At 39.9% G+C, this 20,541-nt stretch overlaps 1 protein-coding gene across 1 annotated transcript; it reads right to left on the bottom strand.

Moving 5' to 3' along the window:
• Window positions 1-854: 854 nt before the first annotated feature.
• Window positions 855-19,714, bottom strand: LOC121330114 (RNA cytidine acetyltransferase-like). Its single transcript, XM_041276390.1, is given in 25 exon segments — window positions 855-1,406; window positions 2,226-2,309; window positions 2,568-2,641; window positions 2,922-3,020; window positions 3,445-3,564; window positions 3,945-4,117; window positions 4,518-4,628; window positions 5,241-5,337; window positions 6,397-6,445; window positions 6,767-6,900; window positions 7,030-7,146; window positions 7,355-7,429; window positions 8,016-8,117; window positions 8,392-8,508; window positions 10,263-10,359; window positions 11,103-11,253; window positions 11,877-12,001; window positions 13,249-13,385; window positions 14,161-14,259; window positions 14,357-14,463; window positions 16,223-16,583; window positions 16,683-16,854; window positions 17,382-17,473; window positions 18,079-18,204; window positions 19,136-19,714. Coding segments are annotated over 25 exon segments (3,129 nt in total). The 5' UTR covers window positions 19,334-19,714; the 3' UTR covers window positions 855-1,294.
• Window positions 19,715-20,541: the final 827 nt, after the last annotated feature.

Below are 20,541 nucleotides of genomic sequence, written 5' to 3'. Positions count from 1 at the left end.
TTATCTATATAAAACTCAAATAGCTAAAAATAAACATGAAAAATGTAATTCATAAAAACATAAGCCCTAATTATAAAAGTACAGCATATACGGAAAACACTATATGGTACAATTATATAAGCAGTGACTGGAGGTAATATATATTATTCTTAATTCAATAAATTACTAAAGAAACCTTTTATAAAATTTAAAATAAAAAACACCTCACCTTTCATACTACTGTATAATGCTTCCCACACATCCTGCAGATTCTCAGAACGCTTGTGAATCAAGGTTCCTTCTAATCCTCAATGCAGATTTTGGACACTGGCTAGTAGCAAACTGTCCTGGGCTAGACCAAACCACACAGATTAATATTGCTTCGCGAATATTTGGTTGGTTCTGCAGGATCAAACTGTACATCAGACTGACTGCTTGTAAAGATCAGGCTGGACACCATGACATCAGCGAAGCTCTGTGCACACACTGGACAAACAATGGAGACAGCCAAAACCAGCAGGGTCAGACCCTGCCTAGGATATATTTTATTATCCCTGGTGATGTGTCATGGCACACATTTTGTGGCCACATCTTGAGAACCATCAATCCAATTGTGATGAAACTTTGGGGGCATCACTTTGCACAAGTGACAGATTTAAGGTCAACTGATTGGCTAAATACTTGAATGTTCTATCTTGGTAACCCTAACATTGATTAAACTTTGTATGAACATTTTTCAGAGGAAACCTATAAAATGTGTTACAAAATGCAAGACAGACATGAAAGTTGTATCAAAGAAAAAAATTAGATATACATTTCTGGAGAAGGATAACAAGACGACAAATGTCTCACACAATTACAAAAAGAGCTTTTATTCTGTCTGCGAATCTAATTTTACATGGGTTTGCTTTTTACAGAAATGTTATTTTATGTATGTGAAAACAACTAAACAATTAAATAATGAAAAAAAGAAAGACATCCACTAACCATTCTTATTTCTTTACATATCATACAGACATTATAAATCCATTTCTTACTTTCAAGCTTCATTTCAAGTCTACAGCTCTTCACTAATCTTGAGCTTTGAAGGCCTGTTGGTCGCCCTTTGAGACAGGCCGTTTCCCACCTGCAGACCCCAGATGTTACAATGATGGGGAGAGATGGTCGATGGGTCTAAATTTCCCCCAGCCAGTAAGCCAGTCATTTTTCAACCCGAAGCACAGCTCTGGTTGGTTTTAAATCGATATCGAAATGTATTTAAAATAAAAAGAACACATAACTCCTAAATGCCAGCTCTGAAAGTCCCTGCAGCGGCTCACTTCTTGAATTTGCCTCTCTTTGTCTTGTTCTTCTCCTTGTTCTTCAGTTTCTTGTTCTGCCGAGGCTCTTCCTTCTCGGGAGCATCCAGCAGCTTTCTCTTCTTATTGCTTTAAAAAAGAAAAAGGGGGAGTTCCTGTTAAAACTAAGGTTATTGGGATAATGATCACTTATTGCTATATCAATTAAAAAAAGAAAAAAAAAATCAATAAATGATACGGTCTGATGATTCCTTATTAATTACAAGTGGTGTTGATAATGTGCAGGTACAACTTAACAGCAACTTGGTGCAGGGGTGAAATGTTAAGAGTTAAATGATCATTTTTGTACAGATTAACCTTTGTATCATTTTCTGCTTTAGTCATCACATCCTGGTGACTTTTTACAACTCTGAAGTTCCAAAGCACCCCTTTGGCCTCAATACAGCTCCCAGAAACACACCTAATTTTTATTACATCTGGTAAGGCAGAGTTCAACCATTATCCTAGCCCCCTGCAAACATCCTTTAGAAAACTTTCCTCAACTTTGTGTACATAATTAAAATAAGAATGGTGTACAACACATTAAGTTACTGCTGACTTGGGGATGCCCTGTCACTAACGAAAATAGTTGATCAGCTGATGGAGGTCTGTGACGTGTGTGTGTGGAGTACTGGGTGGCAGGGAGAGGGTTAAATTCCTTCCTGCAAAAACATATGGGAATGCGGCTGGAGCCGTGAATTGAATAAGTAACTAAATAATTAAGGCTCCAGCCACAGATATATAAAATAGGATGATCATTGGTGTTAGCGAGGCAGTAATGGTGAAGGTGCTGTGGAGCAGGGTTTTGTTGTTTTGTGTGTGTTTGTGATTTGTAGATAAGCTCATAAACTGTAGCGTTTCTGGTCTCCGAGTCTCCTTGGTAACGTGTAATCCATCACAAGGTCTCACCTTTTTAGGGTGACCAAGGCTGCGCTCTGCCCTGCCTTGTTCAAAACAGCATTCCATTCCTCATCGTCTCCACGAATCATATACCTGTGGCGGAGGAGTTCATCTTTTAAGATTTTTCAGCTGTACACTAAAGGCAACAGTTTGTAGCTAAGTATACCTTGTTTCTATGGTAGGGTGGGTTAATAAAGCTAATAAATCACCCTGTTCCTATAGTATGCTTCTATGCAATGAAGGTCAAGGAACAGCTTTCATAATACAGATTTTCAAAGAAGGCTAGATGACAGACAATAAAGCTGAGAATGTGAGGACTGCCCCCTCCTGTTCGTAATGTCAGGTGCTTACTGTGTGAGGTCCATCTCTTTGATCTTCTCCAACTCCTTCTTGTGCTTTGCCTGGAACTCCTGGGCAGCTTCATCCTGTTAGAGGGGTCACAGAGCCGTCTCTAGCTTTAGTTTCAGCGTTCAGTGACAACAGGAAGCTGAAGGACTTGTCTATTGGACTAGGCTATTCAGATTTATGAGAACATACATGGATAAACTACTACTTACTCAGGTAAACAGCTACTGTGTCATTTTTGCATATTATTCAGGTTCTGGGTCTACCGTAAACTTTTCTGACTAAATTTCCAGTGTTTAGACCAGGGAAGTTGTGTTATATTATATAGTACTGTATAATAATTTATTCCCCAAGCCATACCAGATCCTCAGTGAGTGTTTTTATCGTGGGTTCCATCACTATCTCTTTGGAAGCCACCATCTGCTCCTCCACAGCTTTCTCTTGAATGCTGGTGAACACCTGCCAAGGAAAGGAATCCAAAACAGGAAGTCATGGTTATATATAGAGAAAATGAACATGCAAATCAGCCAGCAATAAACAAGCAAATAAAAGCAGGTATACACATTTGCTAACAGATCTGGTTAGTTAAAAAAAAAAAAAAAAAATTATAGAAAACGTACATTAAAGTATGCTATAAATACACTTCAGTTCATTTACAATTGAGCAATGGGGATTTTTTGCTAAAATATCCTATTCGGCCGTAAGGAAATGGAAAGTGTCCCATCATTTGGGCCACCATGCAGCTTGATCTGTAGATGATAGGCCTAGTATGCAAAGCAGAGCAAGCAGACAGTTGGTGTGCACAGTAGATGGAAGTTAGGCGAGTATGTCTTAAGGTAGACAGCCATGTGCTGGAAGGTTAGAGGCAGACAGTGGCGTTTACCTGGACCACTTTGCGGATGAAGCTGTTGAAGAGCCCCATTAACTGGCTACTCGGAAGCTCAATCTCCGTCTCCAGCTGGTCCACAGTCTTGTGCTGCAGACCGATGCCCAACAGCAGAGCCTGGAAACAGGGAAATCACAGGCCATAATAGAAACAGCATTCAATAAAAACCATATCCACCCCAACCACGAGAACCACAGAGCTCACCAACCAACCTACATCGTAAATCATACGCCTTCAGACAATGTCTATTAGTTTTGAATCATTTAACAGGCTTTCTTGAAAATTAAAAGCATACTTTGTGACTAAGAAGATAAAACAATCTTTTTTACAGTAGTACATTTCCATTATGTTGCCTTTAGAAGCGGTCCCTACTTAAAAAAACACTCCAATAAAAAAAAGAAGCATATTGTATTGCCGCACCCCCACAGTGAAGATTCTGTTTTCTGCCATTCTAGAATTAGAACTACAACTGCCTAGTATTCCGCTGAACTACGTACTGATTGCGCTGCGGACAGCGAGATATCTCCGAGCTGCTTCAGGAAGAACATTTTGGCGATGCTGGGGATCATGTCCATGATAAGATGGTAGTCCACCATGTTCCTGGAATACATATCCAAGCGCTTCAGGTCGTAGGCAGTGAAGTCAGCATCAAGCTGAGCACGGCTCAGAACTGAGTGAGAGAAGCAAATCACACTTGGGAAATTAATTTAAAACATTAGGCCACAACACCTTTAACCATCATCCCTCTTTGAAACTGTGGTGTTTTTGGTAAGAGTGTGCAGATTTTTTCAGATTTTCCAAGTAACGATTCAGCAGTTTGAGTGACGAGTGTTCAACACGTATAAGGACAAATCATTTTCACAATTATTAGAAACTCCTTAACAAAGTTGGGGATTAGTATGAATCAAAAGGATGAAATGGAGGTAAGACGAACAGTTGCAGATAACACGGTTCTTTCTGTTTTATTAATACCTGCTGTCTTGAAACATGTTAAGGCAGTTACTTAGAAAATCTGAGTATCTGCAGAGCCCTGGTGTTCAGAGTGCCGTCCAGACTGGAGGGTTACTCACGAGGATCTGGGTCCTGCTTCGCATTCTTGTTCTGCAGGATGTTGAGTGCCAGCGCAGGGGGGAAACTGCTGAACTGGTAGGACAGCAGTGTCAGGAACCGCTTGCGAAAATCTGAGAGCGAGCGAGACAGAGAGAGAGAGAGAATTTAAACACTGTTACAGGTACATCGATAGTAACCATGCCAAAGGAACTGTTATGTATCAAAGTACAGAACAGACAGACTGCACCAGCAGCCAGCCACTTGTTCTAGATGAGTTAATGTAGCACTGGAATGGAACCCAAAAATCAGAAAAGGACTGATCACAGATAACGAATAGTGCAAGGTAAGGTTCTAAAAGCTGAATTAGTAATTCTAATAAGACTTGCTGGTCATCATCTGCTTGGTCAACAGAGACCATGTTGGTTTATTTAAAAAAAAAAAAAAAAAAATTGCCCCACAAAAGACAAACAAAATCCTTCATGCTCCTATGTTGGTAATAATCGAGTAACAAAAAAAGAAACAATCTGTAAAATGTGTCAATGTCAAAAGATCTCGTTATAACATTGACAAATCCTGTTGAAACTGAATTTTTGCATTACTTAAGAATGATCTACATTACTGTTACACTTTTTCTTGCATCTTAAAAGTTAACACAGACAACAAGCACCAATGTTGTTGGGGAGCCTCCTCAGCCTAGGCTTCCAGACATGGAATCTCTCTCGTCTTCGATGCTTACACCCTACCTTTCCAGAAGGCAGGGAGCCAGTTGCTCTGCTGAGATGCCCCTTCTGAGTTCAGCTCCTTCAGCATGATGCAGGTGTTCTCCCCAGTCAGGTCATTCTGTGAGGGGACAAAGTAGAGCTGAATCACATACAACACCAGCCCCACACAGTGAGCAGAAAAATCAATGGCGACCAAAAGCCACAAAGCTGCAGATGGAGGGACGCCTTGACTATTAGAACTGCCTTTACAAACATAACTTTGGGAACTGCAGTCAGGGTCTGTGAAATGTACACCATAGGTTCTTATTGTACGACAAACATTAACCTATTGGCAGATACAGAAAACAATTGTGACGTATGTAACAATCCTGATATTGTACCTACCCCCCTTGTTGAGAAACCGTTTAATTTAAATAGATATTTAATTTAAAAACACAAAAAAACTTTAAAACAAATGTACAAGGTGAGGCTTCTTGCCATTTCAGAAAGTAGGTTTGCATACATGTCTATCAAATATCCTAATATTTTGGCACTCCTTTTCTGCCCCTAACACAAATACACTGATTTTAAACGTCTTAAATGGCATAGAGGACACATTACATTACAATAACAGCAGCAATGACTAAACATTTATTACTGTTATTTTAATACAAATCTGTGGCAGAGCACAGCTCTGCTCTTTAGAAATTGGCAGGGATGGGGTTAAATTCCCCTACCTGCCTTGGTTCATTGTGTTCAGGTGGCTGGGGTTGATTAGATGATTAGTTTAATTAACGATCAATCAGCGCCCAGCCACCTGACATAAAAGGAGGCCTCTGCTTTTCATTTAGGAGGAGGGAGCTGAGGAAGCAGGTTGGTGTTTTGGTGTTTGTGATTTTTGAATGTTTTGAATCCAGTGAAGGCATTGCCCAGCCTGGAAACCTTTATTTTTGTGTTTATAATAGAATAGTTATTTTTTTGAATTCCAGACTGTCTCTGGGCCTCTATCCACTCACCAGCCTGCCACAAAATCTTTCATGACTGTGTGGTTAAGGACCTCGACAGTCCTAAAAAATAAAAGCTTTTAAAACTAGCTTTACAGTGAATGTGTTAACAAATCTCCTCCTTCATGAAAATCCAACATACTCAAAGAAAACTGAAGTGACAATGCAGCACAGAAAGCAGACATTCCACTCACCTGGGTCTGCCTTAGATACACTGGGACAAAACCTGCACGCTTCCAAAATCTGCAGTAAAACAACAGGAAACATTTTAATTTATTTATTTCTTTAACAAACTAGAGCACTGTTTTTAACTGTGGTCCTGAGTTTTTTTGTGTAGCGGGCATGCTTTCTTGACATTTAAACTACAACATTCCAAAATGTTATATAAAAACGACATAAAAATACAGACTTGAGCATCGACCAGGAGAGTGAGAGCAGATTGCAATGCTTTTAGTGTTCAAGTACTGCAGATTACATCCTCAGCCGTCACAGGGTCAGCTTTAAGGTTCAACGTCGGGCGTCAGTGCTGGAGGGATTCCGGGCTTTCGTTCTCCAGTCACTTACTTGAGCAGCGGGGGGGTGAGCCCGTAGGAGACCCCAAGGTAGTCCAGTCTCTCCGCTGGACGCTCGCTCAGCTTCAAGAGCAGAGGGGGCAGGTCCTTCCGGGGTGATACCACCTCTTCTAGCAGACTCACAGCCTGTGCAGGACCAGAGACACAACAGGCTGTATATTATGGCCCAACACAAGGGATCAAAATGGTATTTTTGTAGTCTCTAAAGTGGATTAAACCCTGGAGCTTCAACTGGGTCAACTGCACTGTGCTTACCTCACTGTTGACGTGAGTGAATTCACTGGCTGTCTGCAAGGCATTCTCCTCCAGGCAGGGGAACTGACCCTCAAAGTACATCTGGACCAGCTGCATGGCTCTGCTCCCATAGCCCATCTGAAACAGAGGGATGAAGATTGAAATAGAGCATTACAGGTACTCAAAAAAAAAAAAGGATGAGAATGCTTTTATAAAAAGGGGCTCGCCTTCAAACCCAAGCATTTGGATGTGAAAGTTCTGTAATTCTAGAACTTTTAACAGTAACTATGAAACACCCTTTATAATATTATTTTCATTACAAGATCTAGAAGAGGCCGAGTCTTACCCCCTGGTAGTCTGGATGCACTGCTATGCGAATGATCCTCCCTCCAGACAAGCTACCAAACTCCGGATCCTGGAACTGAAGAGGCACACGCTCTTAAAATACTCTTAAAAAGTAATTTGAGAATACTGCTTGAACATCAAACATTTATACAGATAGAAAGTTATATATAATTATTCAAAGTCATATTTGTCAGGTACTCCTTGTATAATTTTCAATACATCATGTTGAAGTTCATCACCTTAAAATTGAACACAAATGTTTTGCTGACGCCTTGCAGAAAATTACACCAAGGCATCAACTAAAATGTGTCTACTTTACTTAGCACTAAATTTATTTAATTTTTAGCTGTGAAAGAGCACTGTAGGAAAAATAAACTTATAAATCAGAAACGAAAAAACAGTGACTTTTTTTTGTATTCAATTAATACATCACAAGGCATACATAATAAAAATGATGTGGAAAACTCTCCACATCCACTTGGTTTATTAAATGAATTTATATTTTACAGGAAAACAAAATTCTAAGCTAAAAAAGTGAATTGAATGAGAGCCTTGATCTTAAGTTCTGGGCAATCACGATTAACTGTTAGCTTAACAGCAGACCGCACAGCTGTCTTGGATGTGTGGTAGAGCAGAGCACTGCAGTGTTGAGCCACACTTACCTGTTCAGAGATGGTCCAGGGGATGAGGTCCCCAGAAGCTTTCTTCCCTCGTGAAAGGCTGTTCAAGATGGACTGCCGAGAGATCTCTCCCTCCAAACACACCTAGAGGGCCAATCCATAGGGTAATTACACACAGTACAGTTCTGCAATCAAAGACAAGCTGTACAACTACTGTACCAGCTATTTAAGTTAGTGGATATCACAAAAATTACCTTAAATCAGTGACAGGTGAATAAAAGAGGGGGTTACAATAACCAGTATACAAGATGCCCACTTTGCTTTGGGTGATTATTGGAAAACATTCTGATATTCTTTGGTAACCTTCGTTCTTGTGGGTCACAACAAAAACCATCAACAAGGTAGAAAAGCGTCCTACCTGTATTACAACGAGCACCTCGGGCAGGGAGTTTTGGGTTGTGGGGACGGGAGGGAGCAGACAGAAGAGGTGGTGGGCGGGGGCATCGGAAAGCATCTGGAGGTCGTTGGGAGAGTTCTGGAGGAAGAAAAACCAAGATGAGTTCAGTGAACATCATGTTGTGGGACATAGTCCCTGAATATGATAATACATGGACATGTATTAATGATATAACTGGACTAATTAAGCAAACTGCTGTGTCTTAAGAAAAAGGGCCGCTTAGTTCCTTGCAGACATACTGAACTACATGACCTAGTGATTAGTGGACCGGTGCCTGAACTGGATTAGGCTGAGCGGACAGTTGAATTATGTACAGAATTCACACATGCAACAACAATTATTTTGACACAAGGAAGATATAAACTAGCAATGTCCCAGTGGAAAACGACATTAAAACATCAAAGGACTGTGAGTTTAAAAAAAGGCAGGATACACAAATCACCTCATGAAAGTAGATGCTCAGCAGAGTGAAAGAGACTATAAATATCCAAGCAAAACTACACATTTCACGCTCCACATCGAATGCTAAACAAGGTGCTGCCACTCTGTTAAGCAAAGCAGCAACTCCGGGACTCTGCCTAAAAACGGAATCAAGACGGGACTCTGCCTGAAAACAGACCCAAGACGAGGAAGCAAGCTGCAAGCGAGTCAACGACCACCAGCAATGAGACTGAGGTCCGGCTAGAGGACTGCCGTAAAACATAGAGACTTATCAGACAAGCCAGTCTGGGTCTGCTGCACACTAAAACCACAATATCCCAAAGAAAATGTGCCCTGCTACCTGCGTAGCTAAAAGATTCAGTGAACAGGACAGAACGGATAGGCGCAGTTGTGGATCCTATACAAAGGACTGAAGACTTTGTTGCAGCTGTTTGTTGATTCTATCGAGAATTGAAAGTTTTTTTTCCGAGTTTGATCCAATGTAGGACTGAAGACTTTGTTGCAGAGAGGAGAGTTTAGGTATTGGACACTTCAACAGATTGTGTTTCCAAGCCAGCACACCAAAAGTCTAAACTTCAAGGAACCGTCGAGTATAATTCCAGTTGCATTTTCCTTTCATGGAACTAAATGAACTAACTGTAACACAAATCACAAAGAATTGAACTGTTATTCTTTGTAATTATTTAGTTTGCACACTTTGCGTTTGAAATAACTTTTACTGAAACTTGATAAAGTAACTAAGTAATCTACCTCATATTGTTGTATGAGGAATTTCTTTCAAAGTAAACTTAATCTATATACCATTAACAAGCTTAATGTGATATATTCTAAGATTGTCTGCATCATCAGTTGAGGCTGTGTGCTTGGATGTGGGCATGTGTGTGTGAGCAAACATGTAAGCTACTACATCACAGCCTACTTGCTGCTGCTGCTGTTGTGTGAGGAGACATGTGGTGTCATATTTCAATTGCCTGCTAATCAAGTTAAGGCAGTGAATTTTGAATTTTGTTTGTGCTTAGACTAAGATTTACTTTATGACTTTTCTGATTTCTATTTATTATTTGTGTATTTAATAAAATACTACTATTGACTAACCATTTCTTGTGTCTGTGTGTGAATGTGTGTTCATAATAAATCCTCGATCTTTGTAAAAAGTCAATTTAAATATTGTTAGAAAGAGAACTAATCAACCCAGATAAACATTAATTTATCAACACTGTTCCTACAATGTATAATTCTTGAATGGCAACCCCGTAGCTGACCAGTTTCTTCAGTCCACAAGTATAAAACCTCAGACATACTATCCACTACCATACATCCCCAATGGAAAATCTGCCAACCCCTCAATTTGTCCTGAAAAAGTGCAGTGGATCAGAAATCCCAGCTCTTACCTTGTAATGAGAAGCCACATAGAGAGCCATTAGCTTCTGCAGGAAGGCCTCTGAGGCTCTGTGGTAACAGAACAGTGTGTCCCTGTTTACATAGTATCTACACAAGAGGGCGCTAAGGGAACAACAGCAGGATGTACACCACAAAAACAGTACTATGCAATGTCTTATTATGGGTCGATTTAATGATCATTGGAAGACAAGTTTTACAACAGGGTTGTTGGTTTCCATTTAATTTCCTTAAATGTTTATCTTGAGAGTGTCTGTAACCAAATCAGAAAAGGCCCTCCATCCCTTTTCATTAACGATTGCCATATGTATGTGATTAACACTATGTGCAAAGCATTTAACTGCATATGGAAAAGACAGTGAAGAGACATTGGAAAGGAAATAAATTGGCTTACACTCTATACTTATTACTATGTAAAACACTAAGTTCAAAACCTACATTTTACCTGTACATTTGACAATAGTTAAATGCTTAGTCAAAACACTGAACACTGGGCTAATCTTTAAGCAGGCCGCCTCGAATCCAGAGCAGGACAACAACTGTATTCCTGGCAAACAGCCTGTAAATAAATTGTGCACATTGAAGAAAACTGAATGTATATTGTTTGTGCTTCTTTGGAGTTTCAAAATTAACTTATATAATGAATATTGAACAATATTCAATAATGGTAAAAAAAAAAAAAAAAAAAAAAAGTATGTAGGCCGTACAATCGTCGATATTTATTCGAACGATTAGATTTCGTGTGCCCAATTAATCGATTGCTATTTGGAGGCTTAACTGTCAGCCATGCTATGCAATGAAACAGTTCTGCTGAAAGCAGCAGTGAAGGATACAGCTCACAGGTCTGAGGCAGGGGGCAGCCGGAGATGATGCGGGGGATGCTGAGGCAGTCCAGGCACAGCAGGTTGTTGAGCTACTTCTCCACTGCGTCACCAGGGGCGTAGCGGATCGACTCGTGCAGAGTCACTTCGTGAAGAGAGCGCGCTGTGGACACAGAGCACCTCATCAATATACAGTCAGCACGGCAGAGATGCAATCCAGCACATTGGAGTCCAAGCAAATCCGAGACCAGGCTAGGTGTTAGAAAGTGATCTAAGTAGCAATTAAACAAATGTGTGGGTGCTTATTAGAGGGCAATATTGGTTGTTTGTATAATGCCTTGAAAAGGGATCATTAGTTTTAATACCCCCTTCAATCAATGTGTGTATAATTGTATCATGTTTTCTATAAATTCTATGATTTAAGAAGTTTTTTCAATGACTTGGCAGGGAAAATTCTTGTAGACAACAGGGTTTACAAACTGCTTTAAAAGTGTCTAAAAAATAAGTCATCTCATTAAAAAGCAACCAGAAAAACTAAGTAGAGTAAATATTCTATTTAATACAAACTACAGAGTCCAATGCAACTCTGCAGCATGGCTATCCCGAGCCAGCTAATCACGATGACCCACACCTCTGGTATACTCTTATCAGATGTGCACAACCATTGTTTGTGGCTCTACCTACCCGATGTGAGGTTGCTGTGTGTGGCTCTACCTACCCGATGTGAGGTTGCTGTGTGTGACTCTACCAACCTGATGAGAGGTTGCTGTCTGTGGCTCTACCTACCCGATGTGAGGCGGGCTGTGGAGGTGGTTTTGTTCTCGGCGGTCAGGCTGAGCTGGCTCTCAGCACTCTGCTGTCTTAGCTGCTGAATCAGTTTGAGGGAGAGAGAGCGCCCAGTACCCTCATAGCTACAGAGAGAAAGAGAAATACATTAACCATGGAAACTGAAAAGAGTAATAGGTTTCACATTTTTAAAAAACGAAGGCTTCTGTACTGTACTGTATTGGTTTTGTTGGTACAGTACTATATTTTTAACAGAAATAGTATTTTAATTCAGAACAATATGATTCTGAAAATATCACTTGCCAAAACTAAAGAGACAACAAGTTAACTGTAATACAGTACATACTTTTAAATCCGGTACGTATTCTAGCAGTATGTAAAATTTCCCATTAACGACCCAACAGCAAAATAAAATCTAAATGTTATCCACGCACAGAAGTGCGTAAAACGTAAAAGACAATGCACCTTAGTAAAACCAAAAGGGCCGCACTAAGTCCACCTGGGGCCAGTGGCCCACGGGCCTTGCAATGAAGAACACTGCCCTAGCTTCTCTTGTTCGCTTTGTTTTGGCTGCATTTTCGTCAGGAGAAACGAGAGGAAGCGCTGTGTAACTGCACGATATAAGACAGACTGATTTGGCATTAGAGGTTTTTTTTTTTTTTTTCTGAAAACGCAGGCTGGGACGGTTTATTCAGATAAACTGTAATCTTGAAGAGATCTGCTTTGTATCAGAAAGCTGGTGACGGAGTCAGAAATTGCGTGTGAAGGGTAAGTGCATTCATTTGCTACAAATATATATTTTGGGGATTGATTTTATTGTTAATGCAAGGGCAGTCAAACACGACTGACTGTATCTGGGTATCGGATATCCAAGTGCTGACTGTAAATTTTAGGTGATCATTTAATTAATATACCCGACTCAAAGGTCAATGTCACTGACGTTTTCAAAAGTGGAATTATGACATATTTACTGATCAAAAATATTTATTTCCCCTCACTAAGACAGTTAATATCTTTAATTTTTGATAGTTAAACAGTAGGATGTAATTTTGTACTATCCGAGGTAACACTAAAAAGTTGTTAGAACAATATTACAGCAACACCTTCACTGCTTACAACCAGAACTGTGCCTGACAGTGAAGTCCACACCTTTCGCTTGTGAAGTTGGATTTAAAACAAGGCTTCCAAAAGGTGAATGGCTAGTGCACAACTTGGCTGCCTTGTTTGAAGATATTGTTGTAGACACTGAAAATACACTTTATGCATTTTATTGAAAATTGACTTTTGAATGAAATTTGCCATTCACAAACAATACATTACGGGTTCACTGGTCTTAGCCCCAGGAGTTCCCTCCAGAGCACTGTATACCTACCCATTGATGGTGGAAGCCATGAAGACGAGGTAGGGACCCAAAAGCTTCCTGACCAGCGGTAAGGGAATGGCAGCTGCCTCATCTATGACAAGCAGTTCTGCCTGGCCCAGTTTCACCGCGTCCCCTGGGTGGATATACTGGGGAGGCAGGGTCAAACCTTGACATTTCTGTGTAAAGTATTCAGCATTAACCTGTATTTATATGGTACAACTGAAGCAACCGGTACAGGTACCACATAGTATGTTTTTTTTTTTCATTTATTTCCTTTATCATTTTTCAGATCTTTTAAATACATTTATTAGCTAGAATGTTCAGACAGAAAACAGCCGTGTACAAACTGTAAAGATTCTGCAAGTTCATAAAAGCTCCCCTCACAGGGAAGCTTCATGAACACTACAGACCAGTACACGCTGTAGTATATCTAAATATTACAAATAAAGAAAACTTTACAGAAGCAGAAATATAGTTTTATAAACGTTTAAAATTTCACAGGGTCTGACAACGGGTTCAATCTCTAGGTACCGTAAACACTGCTCAGCTGGGTCTGACACCTTTGCACAGTTCTGTGCCTACTATGTGAACCACTTTCTTGTAAGACATCGACATGTATTTGCATGGATTGCTTCAATTGACTACACCACTCTAAACTGCTTCAGGGATGGCAATAGGAGTCCCATTGCATAGCAGTTTGATCCATACCTGGTTTTAGGAGTTTAATAAGACACACCGGAGCTTGTTACCTATACTGTGGCTAATAAACATTTGTAGTAAATCCTGGAATGGGTGAAACTACTATGCAAGAGGAGTCTTATATCCTTCCCTGCTGTAAAGGTAAAGCATAACTGAACTGTCATCAGAAGATGCAAATGGTATGCCCTTTACTCAGTGTACACCAATACAATAAAGACTCACCTGAATGGTCTGTCTGTGCTCCTTAAAGATGTTGACGCGGACCACAGCTTTGTTAAATTCAGGGTTTAAAGACTGGATAATTTCATAGTCCAAGTGCTCCTGAAAAACAAAAGCACTTTTTGTTTGTTGAGAAAAACATTACTACAGAGGTATAAAAACCAGCATGTTCGCATTGCTGTTGAAGTGTGAGGTGTACCTGGTACTCAAGAGCGTCAAAGCCCTTGAAGATGAACTCAAAGAGGGTGTGCAGGTTGTCAGGGCTGGGGGACGTCACAAAGATGTTGGAGTAGCTGTGAGGAGAGAGTGGTCAGAGAACAGGGCCCTGCTTTACACCTCAGAAGGGGCTCATTGCAAGCATGGTTCACCGACAATGATCGATTATCAGCTAAAAACACTTATCTTAAATCATGACTCATCTCACATTACTTGTGACTTTGTCCACCATCTCTTAAATGATAAATCAGATGTCTACAATAATGAGAGAGGAACATCTTGGCGGCAGTGGCGCAGACACAGTGGAACTTCTGAGGATTGTTCGAAATAATTGTACTGACAAAATAATCCTTCAGTACAACAAATAAATCCAGGCTAAACAAATGATCTACATAACAATAATCAATTATTGTTCCAACCCTGGTGCAACTTACTTGTAAGCATTGATGCAAGACAGACAGAGGACACATTATACAAGAGAAACCTCGATTCGCAAATCAAAGACACTTTGTGAGGCTTAAGACAGACAGTGGCTTATTCAAGGTTCTTCCCACACTGACTTGTACAGAAGAAAACCTAATCTGGGGTTTAGAGATGGGTAAGACCAGAGCTTGTGTGGCTGTGAATACATGTAGGGTAATAAACAAACCACAAAACCTAGGATCAATTCATTTAAGTGTTATTGTGATTTCATATGGCGAGCATGAGGGATCTGATACAAAATGTGAATATACTTAAATGAAAAAGTAGAATATTCATCATTTGTTTGTTTTTTTTATGCCAATGCAGCAGTCCAGATAAACTGTCTACCTACTGTATTTACACATTAAAAAATCTGTAATACACTTGAAATTTAAATTTAATGTGTACACGCATAGCAATTTTGCTGCACAGCTTGACTGCCTCCCCTACCGCCTAAAACTTCCAATAACAACTACATCTCCCAGAATAGAATGTCCAATTATCCAATCTCTGGCTAGCCATGTTGTCTTTGCAGAGAATCACAGTAAAAATAAGAATAATTCGAAGCTACGCAGGTTGAAGCGTGAACACCCCAGTCCAGCTACAAATCCAACTGGAACCATTGTCAGAGGATACCGCTAAAAAATACAAACTGTTTTAAAACTTTTTAATGCATTGCCTTATTTTATTTTTATGTATGGCTTTATATTTAAGTTTTAACATGTTCACTGATTTTAAGAATTCAATGTTAAACTATAAGTAATGTAATTAAATTTGCAGTCAGTGCGATACCTTGAAAAAAAATGCGCTGAGCTGATACAGAACCTTGTAGAACACACGTGTCGTTGTAAAGTAGTTCAAAGTAACATTGCAGTTAAAATGGAAGGATCTTTTTTAATGCCTATCCTATTACCATTAAAGAGTGGACAGATTAATTTGAGATTACTCATGACTTCAAGGTAATGTTGCACTTTACCCCCTGAAAATACACTGTACTCTCTCAGTGTTAAAATAAGAGAGTAAGTTACTCCCAGACCCAAAACCTTATCTGGAGTGATGCACCAATGTAAAAGGAGTCACGTTTACCGAATGACTCCTGATAACAAATAACAATTAAAACGTTTACCCACTAGATGGTGTCAGTGACTTGCAATGTGATAAGGAAAATAAGGGGTATGAAACTGCATCTGTGTTCTCCATGTTGACGCTGTCTTCTGTACAGTTCACTGCAAGACGCAGACTATAGCCCCTTTCACACTGGCACTCCTACCTGGGTCCCGACCAGGGTTCTGGTACCCAGGTCACAATCCTACGTAGCGTGGAACTACATACCTGGGTTGTACATCAGGATGTGGGTCGATACTTTCTGACCCGAGTCAAGCGAGACCAAATTCATAACAGCTGTTCGTAAGCCTACAAAATAACAGCCACGCCTGCACGAAGGTTTGTTTATTCTGTTTAGCCATATTTTTGTTGATTGTGCCGCAACATGAACCAGAATACAGCAGCAATGAGGAGGGATTTGCTCCAATCAACATTTGGGCCGATGGTTGAATCCAGAGAAGCTTGGATGAAAGCGTCAGTAACAAGCCGCTCCCGGGAAATTGATACACGTGTTGTGCACTTGCGTCTGTCACCCAGGTCGTGAAACTGCGTAGCCAACTGCATGACACCGGGTCCCAACAAAGCAGGTTCCGAACTGTTTCAACGGTCCGGGCCAGGAGATTGGGAGTCAAGGCCTCAAAGTCCTTTAGAAATAAACCAATGATCAGTGCATGACTTTTAGAAAATAGCAATTTTATGGTTCAGGGTCTCTTTATTACAGTACCTTGGTGGCAGTGACTGACCTGTAAGACACACATGCCGAAGGTGTTGCCCAGGATCTTGTGCGTCTCGTTGTAGTAACAGTAGCGGATGTTAGTGGCAGCGACAAACAGCTCGAAGGGGTCGTCCTCGTTGATGTTCAGGGTCCCGCTCTTGATCTTCTTCTGGAGCTGCCTCATTCTCTTCTTGCGGTGACTTGGGGAGAGGAGGGAGGCACCAGCACAATTAAAACGCTATTCATACATGCACCCTTCCAACGTGCCAAAGTGAACCAGCCCTCACGTCGTGAGTCTCTGAAAAACATTAATGAAAAGTCTGTGTGCTATGGGATCTCTTGTATGTTTCTTGGTTAAGTGTTAATTGATCTGTTGGTTGAACGTGCAGTCTTAAATCTGCAGAGGTGTAAATTAGTGTTGTACGTTTTCTTCTTAAGGTACACAGTGCCCCTACCCCACTTTAAACACAGACAACTGCTGTCCAGGTTATTGATAATATGAAAGTATTACATAAGGAATAAAGTACACTCATCTGTGCACAACAAGGCTGAAACTGGTGCAACAACTTTAGGATAATTATCCTGTAAATTTTTGTGCAGTGATTACACACAGATATAAACATTTAATTACAATAGCATTATTTTAACAAACTCCATCTTTTAAAAATACTTCCCAATAGAGATCTCAACAGAAGTCCTAACCTAAATGCCTGTGAAGTTGACCTACCTGCTGAATCCCAGCTCCTTCTTATAGCACCACAGGACAGAGGGTCTGGCTTTCACAGTCGCCTTGGACAGCATGTGGTGCAGAATCACCACCTGGAGACACAAGCAGGGAACACTGCATTTGTATTGATCATTCTGTACCACGACCAGACTGCTGTATTTCTGGAGCACATTAAATATTGATAAACTAGAGCTGACAAATCACTAAATAGTCAACAGCCATCTAAACAATCATGGCCATGCTAAATCTGCTCAGGACTAGCTCAGATACACATTTTTCCCTCCATGGTTGCCTTGTCTGCATCTCTAAGGTGAGAAGCATTGCTGGTTCCATAACTGCTGTAAATGTGCCTGTCCTCTCAGATTTGTGACACATGATTTAAAAAAAAAAAAAAAAGTTTAAAAACGACCGTGCTACGAGAAAGTGAATCTGTCCAGTCCTGGTTATTTTTTTAATTAAGTTTATGTATACAATTGATTTGCCAGTAAATGCAATCTCATTATAAGAACTGCCGAAACCTATTACAATAGCCCACCAAAAAGTACAAATGCACTTTCCTGGAATTCAAAGTAGGATTGGTCAAGAACTTTTAGCATTTCAACTCATTTAGAAGATACTGGACTGAGGGAAATTGAGAGTTTGATTCTGAACACTGAAGTGCATTAGATTCAAATGACTTTTTAGATCAAACGCATACCTGATCCCTCCCATGATTTCCCACCACCACAAACAGTGTGCGATGCTGCTCCGCCACTCCATTCTCAATCTGCACTCGGATCCGATTGTCCACCTTCTTCCTAAACATTGTAATGGTCCAGGGGAGCTACTGGGGGAAGAGGACAGGGAATGCTGGTCAACACCTCAAGCCATTCTAAGGGAACAACCAGGGTACACAGCCCAATGTCCAGAACACTTTGCTGATGAAATGGCTTTAAGATGATATAATTGAGTACATCTATTTTCAGTACTGAATTGGGCACAGAGATTTTGCTTGTAGTTTCCACAAGAGAAGAGTGAGTTTTTATAGGCAGTAAAAAAAAAGACTCCATACCTGTCCAATACTTCTAAAAATAAATTTAAAAAATGGTACTGTACAGCACTAAACAGCCAGTACTCACAGTACCAACCAAGACAATAATTTGTTGTGATATGAAATATGTATTTCCTCATAAGCAACAGTTCACTGTACATTATCTTTAACAAAACTAAATATAAAATGTAAACCTGTAAAGCACATATAACAGAGTATGGTCTATATACACTATACATGAATGTATGAGTGTATTCCGTGTCTAATTCTGTATATCTACAAAATGACATTCAAATGACCAATAAGAGGGATGGAAATACTGGTAAGACTCCGATTACATAGCACTTTGATCCATTCCTGGTTTTACTATGATGAGTTTAGTTAGACACAGTTAAGCCTGCTACTTATGCACTGTGGCTAATCAACACATTAAAACCTGGAATGGGTGTAACTGCTTCAGTACGACTCTTATTTCCATCCCTGAATAAGCAGATATACTGAAAACCTATATGCAAACCCTTCAAGTAACACATATTCCAAAAACAACTTAAGTAATAATTACAACAATATGATGGTTTAATCAAAATCAACTTTTTAAGTAAGATGTGGCACAAGTACAATACTGACAAGTTTGCACGCGGATTAAGAAAAGCAATTCTGGATGATTACTGCACATTACTATTACTCAAATCTCTTGCACGTTAGTAGTACACGTGTCACCCACCTGAAAAAAACTGTAATTAGCAACAATGAAGTAAAAATGAACTGAATGATGCCACTTGCCCTCGCTGAACTCACATGGGGCTCTAGTCTCAGTCACACGAACGGTCCCTGTATAAGGAAGGACCCAGAAATAGAGATGCCTCTGTGATAGCCTGCTTTTTTTTGTTTTTTTAAACGGTTCACAGATATTTGGGAACATAATTACATTACGACGTGTTTTATGCTGCTATTTAATACGTAAAACACATTGTTGTTGAATTGCATTGATAGTTCACAAAAACATAGAAGGACTTTGCTGGTCAAATATGTCATAAATTACTATCAGCGAAAAAAGATAGCGCTGCGCTGAAAATTAAATAAATTCTTCCCTTATTTACACCATCATTAATCATCCGAAAATATTTCGATTTTTCATTATTTGCTAATAACGAAAGGTTATGGTTTGGCTTCTATTTTCTTGTTATTTACACAGCAGTAATGCATATCCTATCACAATTTGCATACAGTAGTCGTGTATGTAGACAAGACTACATTCAATTGTGTAAATTCTTCAAGACAACCTTGCTTTTGGAACATTTTTTGTAATACATATATCAATTACGTTATCCATATTTTGCGAAAGGCAGTAAACAGTACAAAGTTAGATAATGGGTTCCTGTATATAAATAAATACAGGATGTAGTTAATGCATGTATTCATTCAATATGGAATGTGATGTGGATGAGGGGTTATTACTGTACTATGCTATTGCCAGTTTCTGTATTGGAAGTATTGTAGGCTAATAAATACCGGCTCTGCTTTATTAAATTGTTTCAGCAAATTTAATAATATGTGAGAACTAAACTTTCTCATTGTCTTTAATCTTCAGTATATCAATGTGGCAGGGCTGAGGCCTGTCCTGTAAATAATACATGTTTGGTGGAGGTTTACATTATAAATTTGTTTTGGTGGTTTAAAAACAAAACGTGTATTTGTTTGTAAAAGTGTGTGGAAGATATGGCAGGGCAGGAAGATTAAACTTCCCTCCCTGCCTAATTGAAAAGGAATGTGCAACAAGGGGCCAGGTATCAACTGAATAACATGACAATTAACACTGGTCACCTGCCTTTAAAAGGGGCCTGGAAAGCCAAACTCTTTGTTTTTCCCTATGCTGTTGTCTTCTGCAAAGCGTTTTATTTTCTAGTTGTTCTTGTTTTGTAACTATGTACGCTGTGTTTGTTGTCCAGCACTAGGGATACCATTGCTGGTACCCTAGTGGTGACCACCAACCACTGCAACCCTGTGTTTGTAAATAAAACCTGGACGGTTGAGCAGCGTTTTGAACTGCAAACCCTCTGTCTCTCTCTACACGCTCAGCCATACCCACACCGTGACAGGACCCCCTGTTACAAACACCATTGAGTATTT

The sequence above is a fragment of the Polyodon spathula genome, chromosome 17 (assembly GCF_017654505.1).
Source record: "Polyodon spathula isolate WHYD16114869_AA chromosome 17, ASM1765450v1, whole genome shotgun sequence".
Taxonomy (NCBI): Eukaryota; Metazoa; Chordata; class Actinopteri; order Acipenseriformes; family Polyodontidae; genus Polyodon; species Polyodon spathula.
The sequence above is the reverse complement of the archived record's forward strand: the minus strand, read 5'-3'. Positions and strand labels throughout refer to the sequence as shown.